The sequence below is a fragment of the Musa acuminata genome, chromosome BXJ2-3, assembly GCF_036884655.1.
Source record: "Musa acuminata AAA Group cultivar baxijiao chromosome BXJ2-3, Cavendish_Baxijiao_AAA, whole genome shotgun sequence".
NCBI lineage: Eukaryota > Viridiplantae > Streptophyta > Magnoliopsida > Zingiberales > Musaceae > Musa > Musa acuminata.
The window spans coordinates 9,895,152-9,910,171 of NC_088340.1; the positions used below are offsets into that span (position 1 = coordinate 9,895,152).

At 37.1% G+C, this 15,020-nt stretch overlaps 1 protein-coding gene across 2 annotated transcripts; it reads right to left on the bottom strand.

Moving 5' to 3' along the window:
- Positions 1–288: 288 nt before the first annotated feature.
- On the bottom strand, positions 289–14,459 carry LOC135607318 (dihydrolipoyl dehydrogenase 2, chloroplastic-like). 2 transcript variants are annotated; one of them, XM_065099062.1, is made up of 15 exons: positions 13,335–14,370; positions 12,535–12,681; positions 11,876–12,010; positions 11,453–11,570; positions 10,424–10,548; positions 9,421–9,546; positions 9,257–9,337; positions 6,904–6,966; positions 6,749–6,823; positions 6,528–6,606; positions 6,348–6,448; positions 3,109–3,222; positions 1,421–1,534; positions 1,262–1,333; positions 289–585 (listed from the first exon to the last, which is right to left on the bottom strand). In XM_065099062.1, the coding sequence occupies exons 1-15, from the start codon at positions 13,656–13,658 to the stop codon at positions 538–540; spliced, it is 1,722 nt and encodes a 573-aa protein (XP_064955134.1). In that variant the 5' UTR covers positions 13,659–14,370; the 3' UTR covers positions 289–537. The 2 variants fall into 2 exon arrangements, with proteins under 2 accessions (XP_064955134.1, XP_064955135.1); XM_065099063.1 differs by lacking the exons at positions 289–585; positions 1,262–1,333; positions 1,421–1,534 and having other exon boundaries at positions 3,109–3,246; positions 13,335–14,459.
- Between the last annotated feature and the right edge of the window lie 561 nt (positions 14,460–15,020).

Genomic DNA, 15,020 nt, shown 5'->3' on the forward strand with positions numbered 1-15,020 from the left:
CTTCCTATCTTGAATTCGTATCCTTACTAGACTTTGAAGCACGTAGGGCGTTTCATTCATATTGGTGACAACTATTTCATGATCACAGCATCTATATTTATAAACAAGAGGAGATGGGCTCACGATTGTTGATCCTTCGCGCCCAAGCATTTCACCCTTGCTTGCGATTTATTCTCGTGGTCAGGAGTCTTCAGTTGCCACCTTCATTAAAATGCAAGACAATAAGTGAAATCATTGACAGAATGAGTAGACAAACACACAACTTGATAATCACAGCACAACATCCCGATCACGAAGTGGAACTCCTATTGTCTGTAAGAAGCAATTAAATAGACTGGGGACATCAAGTTTATCATGCCATTAATAAATAAATCTTGAAGACCCAAAATTTGGAGTTAAAAATAAAATTGTAAAACTAGAAAAAGGCTCTCCTTCCATGAGTTCTGCAGGAGCACCTCCACTGGGCATTCCTCGAATTAATGTCCATGAATGAACTTGTTGATGTAGCCTAATGTATTTGAGAAGGCTTCCTCCAGATTACACTGCAACTGGTTCACTTACAGAAGGGGAAGTACCCACATTGACCTGCCAAAGCAAGAGAAAGAACGTATTGACAGTAAATAACAGATTGCCTTGAGTATCCAGAACAGCCCAGCATCACGGAGAAAACAAAAACCAATTGTTATGAGAATGCTATGCTGCAGATGATTTGACATAGGATCACCTACGAGATTATTTCACAACCAAATATATGCTGAATGGTAATTCAAGGTTTTATCTTTTCCTTTTCCTTCTCCCACCCCCAAAATATGTCATCGAGGAGAGGAGATCCACACTAATCTAATTGGATGGATCAATTTAAATTGGATAACAACAATTAGCTGATATTCTAAATTCCACACTACAAGAACATATCATGATTTTGGAGTTTAAAGCTGAACATTGAACAGGCTGGAAACTCCATGAACGACCCAGATAGTCACCATGATATTTTTATCGAAAAACGATCACTTCTTTGCTGCTATTTAACAATTGATCATGTCATTTTGGCTTTACCATTATTGATGTGATTAAATTAACCAGTGTAGACAATGAGTAGCAAGTGCATAATTTAATAATGGTAACACCTAATTTGAGACAGATGTTCTTATCTTTCTTCTGATTTAGTAACATATTGTCCGACACAGTTCTAGCTTTTAAGAAATTACCGGGGTTGCAGACAGTGTTGGAAGCTATATACCAAACAAAATAATATGCATACCTTGGCAGATTTGAAGAGTTCATCCAAAACTTCAGATAGGGTTGGATGTGCATGAACAGCGAACCTTATATCCTGTTGCAAAAAGACAGATAAAATATGAGTGTGGGCAATTGCTGTTCTTAAAAACTAAAAAAAGACTCGAGTATAAAATATGATCACCTGTATACGTGTTCCTAAGGCTATAGCATTTGATGCTTCATGGATGAGGTCTGCAGCATGAAGCCCTAAAATATGAACTCCAAGAATTTCCCCAGTATCAGGTCTGTATATCAACTGCATAAAAAAGAAACAAAATCTTCAAAGTAAGCATAAGTTAAGAAATAGTTCCACAAGATAGAGACAACAGTTGATATGAGATGAAATATTGTGAGAAGAATGTTCATATTCGCATTGGAATTTTGCGTTGGTATTGTCAATTAATTGTACTGACTGGTTTTATTATGTTGATGATTGCAGAATATTCCCAAGAAATCAATTATGAGATAAAATTTTTCTGTTGACTGTAACACAGGTGTGATTATTTGAAAAACATTGCAAAAAAGATGATGGAAGTATAACTAGCCACATAAAGTAATTTTTTTATGAATATTAAACTTTTACCTATTTTCAACAAGGCCATGTAGCAGTGGATGAATAAATATACATATGTAACTTTTAATTACTTATCATTAATGTTAACATATTTTCCAATAATTATAATTTAATGTTTGATAACCATCCACAATAAATAAAAAACACTAAACAATGCAAAAAGGATGATGGAAGTATAACTAACCACATAAAGTGAATATTTAATGAACATTAAACTTTTGTCTATTTTCAACAAAGTCATTTAGCAGTGGATGATTAAATATACTTGTAACTTTTAATTACTTCTCATTAATGTTAACATATTTTCTAACAATGATAATTTAATGCTTGATATCTATCTGAAATAAATAAAAATTTGTTTCCATGACATAATATATTCTAGTACTACAACAAGATTTTTTAAATCAACACATCTCCAAGTGTTTTATCCATGTTTTTAGTTCTGTATATGTGCACTATAATACCATAATGTTTTGTAGAGGTGAGATCAATAGCCATGATCATCAAGACCCATGGAAACTACTCTAGGCCTGCCTTATGGATCATTAACTCTCATGTCACATCAAAACTTCTCATCATGTCTTTTTCCACAAATTCAAGTATGGAAATTACCAAAAAGAAATCAAGCACATAATTATATTAATCTTGGAAATTATATAGCCTTAATTGCTTTTACAATTTATGATTGGTTCACCTATTCCGTTTGAGGCTTGGGCCCATAACAAAGTCCAGAAGGACACATACTGTGCAACTAAAAGCAGCTAATCACCATAACAATATTTGTTTACATCATGCTGTAATTAGTGAAAAATCACAGGTGAACTAGGCATAGTGAGCACAAAACCTAAGGATCTATGTTTCTTTGTTTGGCAAAGAGAAGGACAAGAAATTTAGCTCCAAAATCCAGTTGAACTAAGGTCCAACTTAAGATGAAACAGTCGATTCAGAAACAGATGAGAGACAAATAGGAAAATGTGTTTACATTTGCAAAAGAACTCTCCAGCTACAAATTTTACTTACAAAATTGTCTTTCAACACATGCAAGAGAATTTTTATCCAAGCAAATTTTTTAAAATCTAAGCAATTAGAGTAAACAAAAAAATATTTCTATTAAATAATAGATCACTTCAATGTGGCCTCAAAAGAGCACATTATCTTGAAATAGATACTATAATGGTAAGTGTTACACAAACATCCAGAAATGAGACAGTGTAATCAAATTAATTTCACAAGACGGTAATGGTTTAAAAAGTAACCTTAGCGAGCCCCTCTCCCTCATTCTCTGCTAGAGCCTTTGTGTTCGCCTTGAAACTAGTCTTAGCAACCCTTATTTCAAATCCATCCTTCTCACTTTTCTCCCTTGCTTGAGGCTGCAAAATAACTCATATAGACATCTAAACCTTACATGTCAGAAAAAAAGAGAAATAAATAAAGAAACCAACGGTTGTGACAAACTAATGTATAACAAGATATCACAACAATGACTGGAAAAGATTTTTCATCTCAGTGAATCTTATTTCAAGTAAAACTTTGTTATAATACATTAAACTCCCTTGTGGAGGAGGTAGAAAATTTGCAAGTTACTAAGCAACTAAGACTAAGAATCCAAACCGATGTTATTAAGCCAATTTCTGAAGTGCCATCTGAGTATCCATGTGCACAGCTGAAGCACAATGAATAGAAAAATTAATAGACAAATCAATTATCTACTATGTTACTAATGAATGTGGATATTGTTCTTGCAACCAATGTTTTAACTTTCCAACATACTGGCAGTTCAGACCAGTATTTACCAGCCGATGATAAACAATACATGGGCCAGACGGTTGGTTTCACCTGGTCTGATTTAACTTTGGGCTTACTACCTGGTACACTTACCATATTGGTGCCCAGGAACCTTACTGGTAACAAACTATAGCATGAAGTAATCTCGATTACATTTTGGCACCAATGTACTTCCCATTCCTTTTTCTCCTTGAAAGTAATCTCAATTACATAACCTGAATGTCATCCTCCTCACCCACATGCTATGCCAACACCTCTGCAGCTCTCTCCACCTTCATCACCACACACGACTCGTCAATGCCTCCATCTCTATTGCCTCATATGACCTTGACTCCTTGCTCGCCTTCGACTGCGCCTACCAGCTCCCCACCATTGTGGGTGGTATGTAGCTGACCCTCTCAGCACTTTTGGTTGTCCTAGGCTCCTAGAATGTGGCAGTAGTGGTTTGGCCTCTGACCAGCATCTAACGTCCTGATACTTGGTTCATTGATGGTGCCACTACTGTAACAATCTGGTTGTTGACTAATATTGGTGTACTAGACTGAGATTTTACCTTGGTTACAACAGATAACAAACTTGCAAAATGAAGATGCTAATCACATATACCAACCTATAAGAACTTCAGCTATGCCAGTAAGACTTGTTAATTGCTATATTGGTGGAAAAGCTACATGTATCGCAAGCACAATATACTTTCTTGTATTGGACCAAGATTTTAATGCTTAGTTTCAACAGTCAACAAACTTGCAAAATGGAGATGATGGTCAGGTTTACGAATCAATAAAAACTTCAGCTATGCTATTAAGACTTCTTAGTTGCTATCTTGGTGGAAAGGCTATAGGTATCATAGGCATAAGGGACTTGCAAAATTGTGACATACACAAGTAGAAAAAAATTCATCAAAAGCAACTCAACTAACAAGCTGTAGATCCTGACTACTATGTCAAATCACTAGTCAACTAAAGAACCATCATGGTCTCCTTTTATTATTTCTGTTGGTGAACTTTCGTGCCGTGGCCGAGGAGTTAGCACGGCTTGGTCCACGAGCCAATGTCCGGAGCTCCCGAGGGGTTGGCGGTGCTTTTCTCGGTCAGATGGTGGACGAGCCGAGGACAAGTTGAGTTGCCGGTCGGGTCGGTCGCGCCTCCGGGGTGGCCGAACTCCTGCACACAGACCCTGGTCGGGGTGTTCCCGAATTGGGTCCCTCGTAGATTAAGTCAATGGTCTTCTCCTCTTTTTTGTTCTTACCCCTGGTCAAGTGCCGGCCAGGGGTTTTTATACTACTGCCCAAGGATCGGTCGTACGCGGATTTGGCGTGACGGCCAACCCCCGAGTGGCCAGATGGTACCTTTGTACGGACACCGCCCGGTGAGCGTGGAACGGCGCCATATGGCGCCGTCCCGGGATTTCCGGGATAGGACTTACCGAGGGGGCGCCTTCCCGAGTGAGCTTCGGTGTGGGGAGTCGGTCCTCGTGCTGACTTGGCAAGGGCGTGACGTGGCATGGGTTGTGACGTGGCCGGTATCCAAAATATGCCTTACCAATTTCAAACAAGGTCTTCTTATTCCTTTTGATCTCCTCACACTACATATTTAGATTAAGCCGCTCACTTGACAGGTGCATTTCTACATCTCCTTTGAGGATCTCCAAATTACATTGAAAATTTCCAAACATTTTATCCTTAATCAGAATTGGTGCAAATTGTTTACAAATGCAAAATTTTCCAATGTGTTGGTTTCTCACTGCCCAATATTCTAATGTGTAAAGCATATTAAGTTTTACAATGTCTCATAAAATCTTTCTTTTTTATCAAGGATGCATGATGAGCACAAAATACTCCAAACACCCCTCTACGTTTTAAGTTTTAACCATTCCAATTTAAGTTGCAAGCGGCATCTTCTTCAAACTTCCCTTCTTTTATAATATATCCAGAGTAACAAAATTTTTAGTTTTTGGGAACTTGTTGTTTATCTGTGTTAGCTATGCCTTTAAATCTTCCCATGGTGTCGATAAAGTTGCTCTTTGTACATTGTCATGATAGATATAGAGTTTATCCCATCATAGAAGTTCAGCATAAATATACTCGAAATACCCCTCTACCCTTTAAGTTTTAATCATTCCAATTTAAGTTGCATGAGGCATCTTCTTCAATCTTCCCTTCTTTTACAATATATCCAAAGCATCAAAATTTTTTAGTTTTTGGGAACTTGTTGTTTATCTGTGTTAGCTATGCCTTTAAATCGTCCCATGGTGTTGATAAAGTTGCTCTTTGTACATTGTCATGATAGATATAGAGTTTATCCCATCATAGAAGTTCAGCATAAATATACTCAGATCACCATTAGGAACAAAACCATGTCTCAGAAAATGAACGAGCATGAACTACAAATGCATTTTCTAACAAAAAGCAGCAACGAAGATGAATATATACAAGATACATCATAAGTATGCCCAAAACATGAGAAGATGAGGGTGTCTATAGCATATAATGCAGTATGATAAGGATCTATTAGATCTAATAGCATAACAATAAACATTTGCCAAACAGTTGGAGAGAAACATATTTATTGCACACCAAAAAATTCTTGTCAAACAGTTTGCTGAATTCTATCATTTTAACTTCTATAAAAACCAAGCTTCCAAAAACAGTGAAATAAAGTGTGATACAGGAAACACATTTTAAAATTTGCAATCCTCAAGGCATGTTTACCTCCGTAAGTCCAACCATACTGATCTCAGGATGTGTGAAACAGGCAGCTGGAATGCTTAAGTGGTTAAGCACGTTATTGTTCCCACATATTTGCTCAACAACTATGTTCACAATGAAACCGATTGTTAAACAACAAAGATTTACAAGTATGAAAAATAAACATAGTCTGAGAAATTATGCCTGATATCCCTTGTGCACTAGCAGCATGAGCAAGCATCAATTTTCCATTGGCATCTCCTATGCAATATATATGAGGGACCTATAGAGATATTTGCCCATTTAAAAAAAAGAAGTTTATGCCACAGCCAAAGTTTCTCACTGGAAAGATAAAAATTGAAAGACTATAAAGCTAGATGCAATAATAAAGATTAAGATGTATTAGCAAAAAGGTCTGGACTAACCAGATTTCCATCGGCATCCATGACTTGCATGTGCTCATCAACTGGGACAAAACCACGTACTGTAGTTACATTTATCTGGAAATGAACCACAGAAATATTAGAATCTCTTTTTTTTCTCCTACTCTCCATTAAGGTTAACATATTCAAACACCGACATTTTCTAAGCCAAGTCCCTTTGTGAATGGTGCCCTTCCGGTTGCTATAAGTGCTGCATCTACCTGCAGAAAACAATGAGCTTATTTGCAACATGGAAGCAGATCAAGTTAGCTAATGACAACAGTTAAGTTATATATACAACTAGAATAATCAATTTACTCCTTCAAAGCTACCTCCATAAATAATGATGGCAAAGTCGGTGACTCGGTAGATATTGAATAACAATTGATTTGGGTAGTGGGTACTATTTATATGTGGTAGATTACGCAGCAGCCATTTGTTGTTTCTTGGAAAGTCATGAGATGGAAAGGACATAATCAAACAATCCTAAATACCCATGGCAGATACCTTGCCATTCTTTTAGCTATAGGTTGGGCTCATATCCAAAATCAGGTTCATGCCCATGAAGGTACACAAGATTGACATTTGGTCATAACCTGTTTGTGCTTTTATTGGAGAAGATGGATGAGAAATGATCACTGACAGACTCATGATCCACACTTACTATTGTGAAGGGGAAAAAGCGGTAAAATTTAGCTATAAGCTACTACAATCAATGGGTTTCCATTGTTTTCTTTATTTTCAGTATGCTGAATAATATTCTACCACATACAGAAACTTCCAAGTGAATAGAAAGGTTGATTCCTACATGTTACTATTCATGTAATATACATTTAACACGCTAGAAAAAAGTTAAGGGTTGTCATATGTATAAAGAATAAAGTGAAGATTCAAGAAGCATAAAAGTCAACTTAGATTTCAAAGTGTCATCACATTATCATGGACTCATCTGTCATGTCAATATCTCCATATTCAAGCTATATATCTTTGTATATGATATTTGTGAAGCATACTAGCAAGCACCATGTACTCACAAAAGACCAGATAAGCATACAACAAAAACTACCATATCAAAGGTGTAGAGAAACTATGGTTGTATTAACAAGAGATGTCTAATACCTTTAATCCTGCCATGACTAGTAAACTTTCGCCTGAAAGAATTTACTGGTCTAACATACTTAAGACAAAATAGCAAAAATCACTGATAAATTGCATGATCTTAACTGCCATGGGAAACTAGGAAATATGTCTAAAGTGCCAAGGGTTGAAATGATGATGTCAAGTTAGTGTGCAGCAATTACAAATGTATTATACTTACATTTGACTATTCCTCAGTACAGGATGCTTGCTCAAATCAATAAATTGCCTTACAATAAGAAAATAAATTCCATTACCAGCAAGTTTATCACTGTAGACTGAACTTACTAAGGGCAGATATATCAAGGATCTAAGAATCTCATGCTGCCCAAGTGAAGCAGCTGTTAGCTTTATTAGCAAGATGATGCAGCGATGTACCACATATCTTCCTGCAATTGGCCATGTCACAGCTATGTGGTGGTGCATGTGCCCTGACTTTGTGACACTAAACATACACACACCAGTGTCCCCTACACAACTTCCTCTATAACTCCTCTAATGAACTGTACACATATATCAATATACTGTCACGGACAAAATTCTAAACAGGATGTTTGATGTAATGTTTATGTATGTCCGTGTCTTTTGGTTTGTTCATGCTTTGCACAGCATGTAGAGGGACGGTTGAAGGCTTAACAGCCCTATTTTAGTTGGGTTTGGTGGCCGTTTTAGGTTTGTAAATAAAGGTTGTGTCATGTGGACACTTGTGAGAGATATTCGATTTGTAATGGACCATTTTGACCCTTTGTTGTGCAACTATTCAGAGCTTGTAAAGTGTGTTTGTAATTTGCATTGACTATGAAGTGTTTTCGGAAATGTTTGCTTGTGGATCCCGAGTGAGACGCTTTCTCTAACCTGTTTTCTCCTTTGTAAGTCCTAAGGGACCATGGGAGGTTTCAGGGAGGTTGACCTTTACGGACGGACACGCAAGGGTGCGACACGACTTAGACAAAACTAGTTAAGTTCGTGACAATACGTTGATACAGTGAAATAAATTACGACAACCCTAAGTCATTATGTGCTACATCACTGCTAGCAATTAACATTGTTTAATATCCAAGGACATATCCTTCTAACTATAACATGTATTAAGTATCAGAAGGGCTTCTGCTACTCGTCTTAGAATAAAAAGTGAGACACTTATCCTCATCTCATGTATAACATTTCACCAGATGACATTTTGTTCCACCTCTTTCGCAAAATTTTATCAACCTACTATTTTGAATATGAGCATAAGCAATCCACAGAATACACTACAAGATTACCATTAAGAACCAAATTCAGATTTGGCACTCATTTTCATTAGAAAATTTTGTAAAAATCAAGGTAACAGCAAAGCTCCTCAAGAGTAAAAATTAATACATCAAAATTTACCTCAAGAGTATCTTTTGGTTCCTTTGTTTTGGCATCAATAAGTTCGATAAGAACAGGTTTTCCATCCTTTGCTGGTGTGATCTATAAGAATGTATATCACCAATATTAGTACACCTTTAATTTTGATTAACAGAAACACAAAATTAAAGGATGAGAACTAAAACCTTCTTCGCAAATACACCAGTATGATGATCAATCTTCCTAGGATTAATGAGAATTCTCTGAGCCAACTTTGCTATTTCAGGATCAAAACCAGGCATAAGTTGATCTAGAGCTTCAACAAAAGTAACCTGGCCAAAAACAAAGTTGGTCTTAGAAGCATTTCAAGTCAAACAGTAGAACTCAGGTCAATAAGATAATAGAAATTAAATATTATGGTGAACCATTCATTTTTATGATTAGTCAGTACTCACTTGTAGAATGTCCATAAATACTAAATTCAATTTACAGCTACTTGAATTTCAGTAGCATGTATAATCTCTGTTCACAATCTTATTTCACCTTCTATGATATTTTGATGCGCCCCTTTCAATGCAGAGATCAAGCTTGGTAAATAAACATTACCAAGTTAGAACATTATCTGAACTGGAAACTCGTACTGAATGATTACCAATGGCTGGAGATCACCAATGGTATCATCAAAGAAGATAACTTTGATAGCAGATACCATGATCAGTGAGCATGATCTAATGCTATAGTTAATCAAAAGGAGAACAATAATTCCAACCCAAAATCATGTAAATATGGAACTCCTAATAACATAGGCAACTTTACAGAATGCAAACCCTTGCATGCTGAATGCTAGGACAGAGACTTTGTCAATACACGTAAATATGGTGCTGCTAATATCACAGGAAACTATATGGTTGTAAAGAGTTGCATGCTGAAGTACAACACATAAAAATAAAAACATTATACATTAAACAGAATCAATGTTGTGAAACATAAACCATCAAAAACTAGGTATTCAGGATTATGGCAGTCTATGCATTAAAGAAAAGTAATGTTGCAGAACATAAATCATCACACTGGGGATTTATGACAGTCTATGTGCTCCTTATCTGGCAAAAGAAAAACAGAAGCTAAGTTGAAGGCAAAGAATCAACCATGGAATAAACACTACCTTAAGAAAACCTATCAAAAAGGTAGTCAACAGTAAATTCATACCTCACTACCAAGTGCGGTGTACACATCACTAAATTCAAGTCCAATATAACCACTTCCTACAATAGCTATCCAATCTGGTACCCACTCCAGCTTGAGTGCATGATCACTAGTAAATACAGTTTTTCCTGCATATATCACCCAATAAGACAAAAAAATAACAAAATTAACCATACAAGAACAGCATAATAATGCATTGACAGGAAACTACTAGGACTAACTTATAGTAGCTGAAGTAAACTATAAGTAATGCAAAGTCGTATCTGCCAAGATATAAAGAATTAAAGAAAATAAAAAATAACCATTAATTATAAGTTAAACGTCAATATAAAAAAAAAACAATAATTGAAAACCACTATAATGACCTATCAAACATTTTCTACTTCGGTGGGTTAAAAACTAGAACAAGTAAAGACTCATCATAATCATACCAGAAGTATACAAGGACAGAAAATGAGCACCTGCTTGAGAACATACAACTTAACACAGTCCGTTTTAAAAAAAAATACTTTGATATTGGTATAATGCTCACAAGCTTGAAACCTGCAAGCTGGGTTTAACATGAATAAAGAGCCTATTACACATAAATCATGATCTTTTCCACAATATCTTGGAAACAACAGTCTCCATCTAAAAGAGTTAGAAAAGAAATGTGGAATCCTAAGCTATGTTCTGACTGATCATTTGTTTAAAAAATGTTGAAGCATAAACCTCTTCATGAGAGAGTTCATGAAGTTGGGAATTCATATCAGGAAAAACTGCTAGAGGTGAAAATCTTATAGATCATTGGCATAAAAAGGGCAAAAATTATGATTAGAAGATAACGTTGATAATATTTTTGGTCGATTACATATTAATATATTCGTGTTTCTGCAACTACATAAAATAAACAAAACAGAAATGAATGCTGAATTTCATCATTTTCATAAGGGAAATTTTCCAACATTGACAACAGTACATGCACTTATTTGTAGACAATTAGACATAAATGACTAATTACCAATTAGATAAGTCAGAGAAGATAGAGCTAACCATCCACTTCAATGCCATTGGGTACAAATGGAACAGATCCAGTTGCTATTATTATGTTCCTAGCTGTAACTTCTGTATCAGGGAACCCAACTTTTCCATATTTCACCCTTTGTGTCCCCTGGAAAATATTAGTACATCATAATAAGAAATTAGTTCATGACACTTTAACATGGCACTAACACATTACCTCATAAATCATTGGAGGAAGAAAAAACAAATAAAGATAAGTGTCCGAAGGGACCAACCCAAATTGCAATCACAGTTTATGCCTGGTTTGGATCATGTAATACTAATATGCTTATCAACAAATGCCATTGGATAATATGTCACAATCAACGACAAGATGGAAACTCAGCTATTAAATGAGGAACAATGATGATCAATATACTGCAGAAGGCTTAACATCAAACACAAGCAACTTACCACAATAGTGCCAACTCCTGTGAGTATGTCAACACCTAAAGCTTTCATTGAATTAGTCAAATTGCTCCGGATTTTAGAAGCAAGATTATTTGCATGATCTGCAACACTCTGTCTATCATATCCAGGAGATGCAACCTGTCATTTCAGAGCAATGTATCAAAGAATGGCATATTTATTATGTTTAACTTATAAATAGATTAAAAAAATTAAGTGCAGTGCACTCTCTAGAAAATATAGTGGAGGTGGCATGACTAGAAAAAAACAATTAAGGTAGGAAATTGCATTTTTCATAATATAGACCTGATGACACAAAGAATTTCCAGTAAAATTGGGGCTTAAATATATTCCACTGAAGTGAAGCTATGTGTAAATGTACATTAGGATCTTTATTGACATTATCATCATGGCATACACAAAGAATGTTCCATATTTCTTCAGTCAAAGCAGTTATAATAAGTGGCATGTGAACTAATCAGATTAAACATCTCGTCAGAAACAAAAAAAGACATAATGAAGAAAGAGAAAAAATGTATCTCTTTGATCTTATTTGCCAAAACAATTAGTTCTTAAGTACCAGATTAGGCATTAGTATGATTCCATCCAATTGTTTCTGGATTCTAGCCATATGGTAAGAGAAAGAACAATTGAAGTTTCAATACCTGTAGGCCCAATGCCTTCAAGTGGTGCTCATCTTGAAGCTCACGCATGCGACCACTAACAGCAAGAAGAGCTTTAGATGGAACACACCCTCTATTTACACAAGTACCACCAACAATATCCCCTTCAATAATGGCAGTTTTCAGACCCTGCAAACCAACACATATCAGGACTCAATTCTGATGAAGAATAAGCCAAAGCATATGGCGAACAAATAAACAGCCAAATGAAATCCAAACATTAACACGACATGTCAATACAACAGATTAAATTATAGCCAAAAACTTGATGCTTCAGTCAAACATTGAAATCTTCTCATGTTTGTGACTTCATAAACATACATCAGGTTGTGCAAGGGAAGTGGCCCAAGAAATGACTGCTTTATAGGTTTCTCTACAATCTGTCCGTTTCTATTTGCTACACGAAAATGTTTCATGAACATTGGTAGATCATGCATGGGTATCCCAAGAAACATAGCGACAACTACTGTAACCATCAGCGAACAGCATCAATAGATAAATGGTAAACGAGTCAAAAAACCAACCGGTTTTACTATTGTGTCAAGTAATTTACTACTGTATTGCCCAAAAGTAAGATAGAATTGTGAAAAAAGGCATAACCCTAACAGATTTTGTCAACGAAAGAAAGGATCGGAAAAAAAGAATCATATATGAGAAAAAAGGAAATTAATTAGAATAATGTCACTCAAGACGATTCGGCCAGCTATACGGTAAGCCATTATACCATCAAGAAGTCGCGGGCGGCCAGAACCCAAGCTCTAAGTTAAAACAGACAACATTACCTTCTCAACGGCATGGAGCGCCGCACCATGACCTCCGACGCCCGCTCCAATGATGACAAGATCATAATCGAAGCCCTTGGTGGGGCTCCCGTTGCTCTTCGCCGCAGCCAAGACCTTATTGGAGAGGACCCGTGCGGGATACGGGGAGATCCTCCCGGAGGCCTCCGAATTCAACGAGCGGAGGGACAATACCTCCCTTCGGAGGCCGCAGAAGCGGAGTCCGGAGCGGCGAAAGGCACCGAAGGGGGAGGCGGCGACCGACGGATCGGATCTGGCAGTAGGAGAAAGGGGGAGAGAGAGGGAGAGCGAGACGGAGGCTGGCATCGCGGGAGCAAGGGGTGCTGAGTAAGGACAGGGGAAGCCGAGCAGGAGGAGAGAGAAATGGAGGAGTAATTAGGGTTTTGGGAGGGTGGGAAATCGGAGGATATATGTAGACGAGGGGAAGGGGGCAGAGAGAAAGCGAGATGGCCTCGAACAGTCCGTTAGGAGAGGGCGGAGGATTCGAAGTAGAGACATTGGCCCAGTGGCGGATCGAGGATACGAACGACCGCGTATGATATTGCAGTGTGAAAGTACCCTCCATCGGGGGTGAACTCGCCTACCCGCTTATTGCTTCCCAGTTTACCTGCCTCCCTTTGGTTGGAGCTCAGTGGTCCTACGCTCCTCCAATCACAAGACAGCAACTTCGCGTGACAGTCCAGAAAAAGGGTAGAAAGTTCTTCTCCTACCACTCCGGCGGTATTCAGGTGGTTTAACTACCTTGTAGGCCATGCAGTGAATTGCCAGCCTCCAGAAATGGTGTCCACAGCCTGAAGCCGATGCCGAACAATAATTTCCATGGGCGTGAAAGATCAACATGAAAATGGATGGAAATTCAAGTTTCTCGATATTTTATTTGGAAAAATGACATCAGAGCTATCTCCATGGTATTCTATTTCCTCCATAATTAGAACCTTCTGATACTTCATTTCAAGTTTCTGCATTTCGGACCACCAGCAAGTACTGTAGCATTAAAGAGCATTGTATTAAGAGCGGAGCCTCTGGAAAAGATTTGAAATGCAGTACCAAAATATCCATGTAACATTATCGTCATTGTTGTTGTTGTTGTTTGAAATCCAAGTGCGGAGATCAAATCTAGATTCAACAACTTGCATCAGAAACAGAAAAAGAATAATCAAGTTGTGGATAGCTGCATATGCATGAACCATAATCATCTTAGTTTGTTCATAGATAGGACTACAAACAATAAAAAGAATCAAACACTTATTGGAGCAGCAGTGTGCCCTTTTCTGGGCATAACTTACCATGATGTAATCTAGAGGCTTTAAATATCATACTTATCTGCCTATATCCTGAAGAAACCCTGAAAGGACCAACAATGCTTGTAATAAACATGAGGTGGAAAAAATAGTGGCAACACCTATAAACAACTGCAAGTTATTTTCATGTCGGAAATAGATTACCAAGTGGCGGTCACCATGCCACTTCCACTTGATTGCAACAGCAAGATATATGAGCCGACTATAATTTTTGAAGCAACAAATATGAATGGAGCAAACGAAGAAGAGTTTTAACATGGCAATACACAGAAGTTTGTAACATGCCCAAAGAAAAGCACCAATATAATGGCAAAACTGAAAACTGAAGAATATAAGCAAACTAGGAATAACCACTCTCTAAGAATTA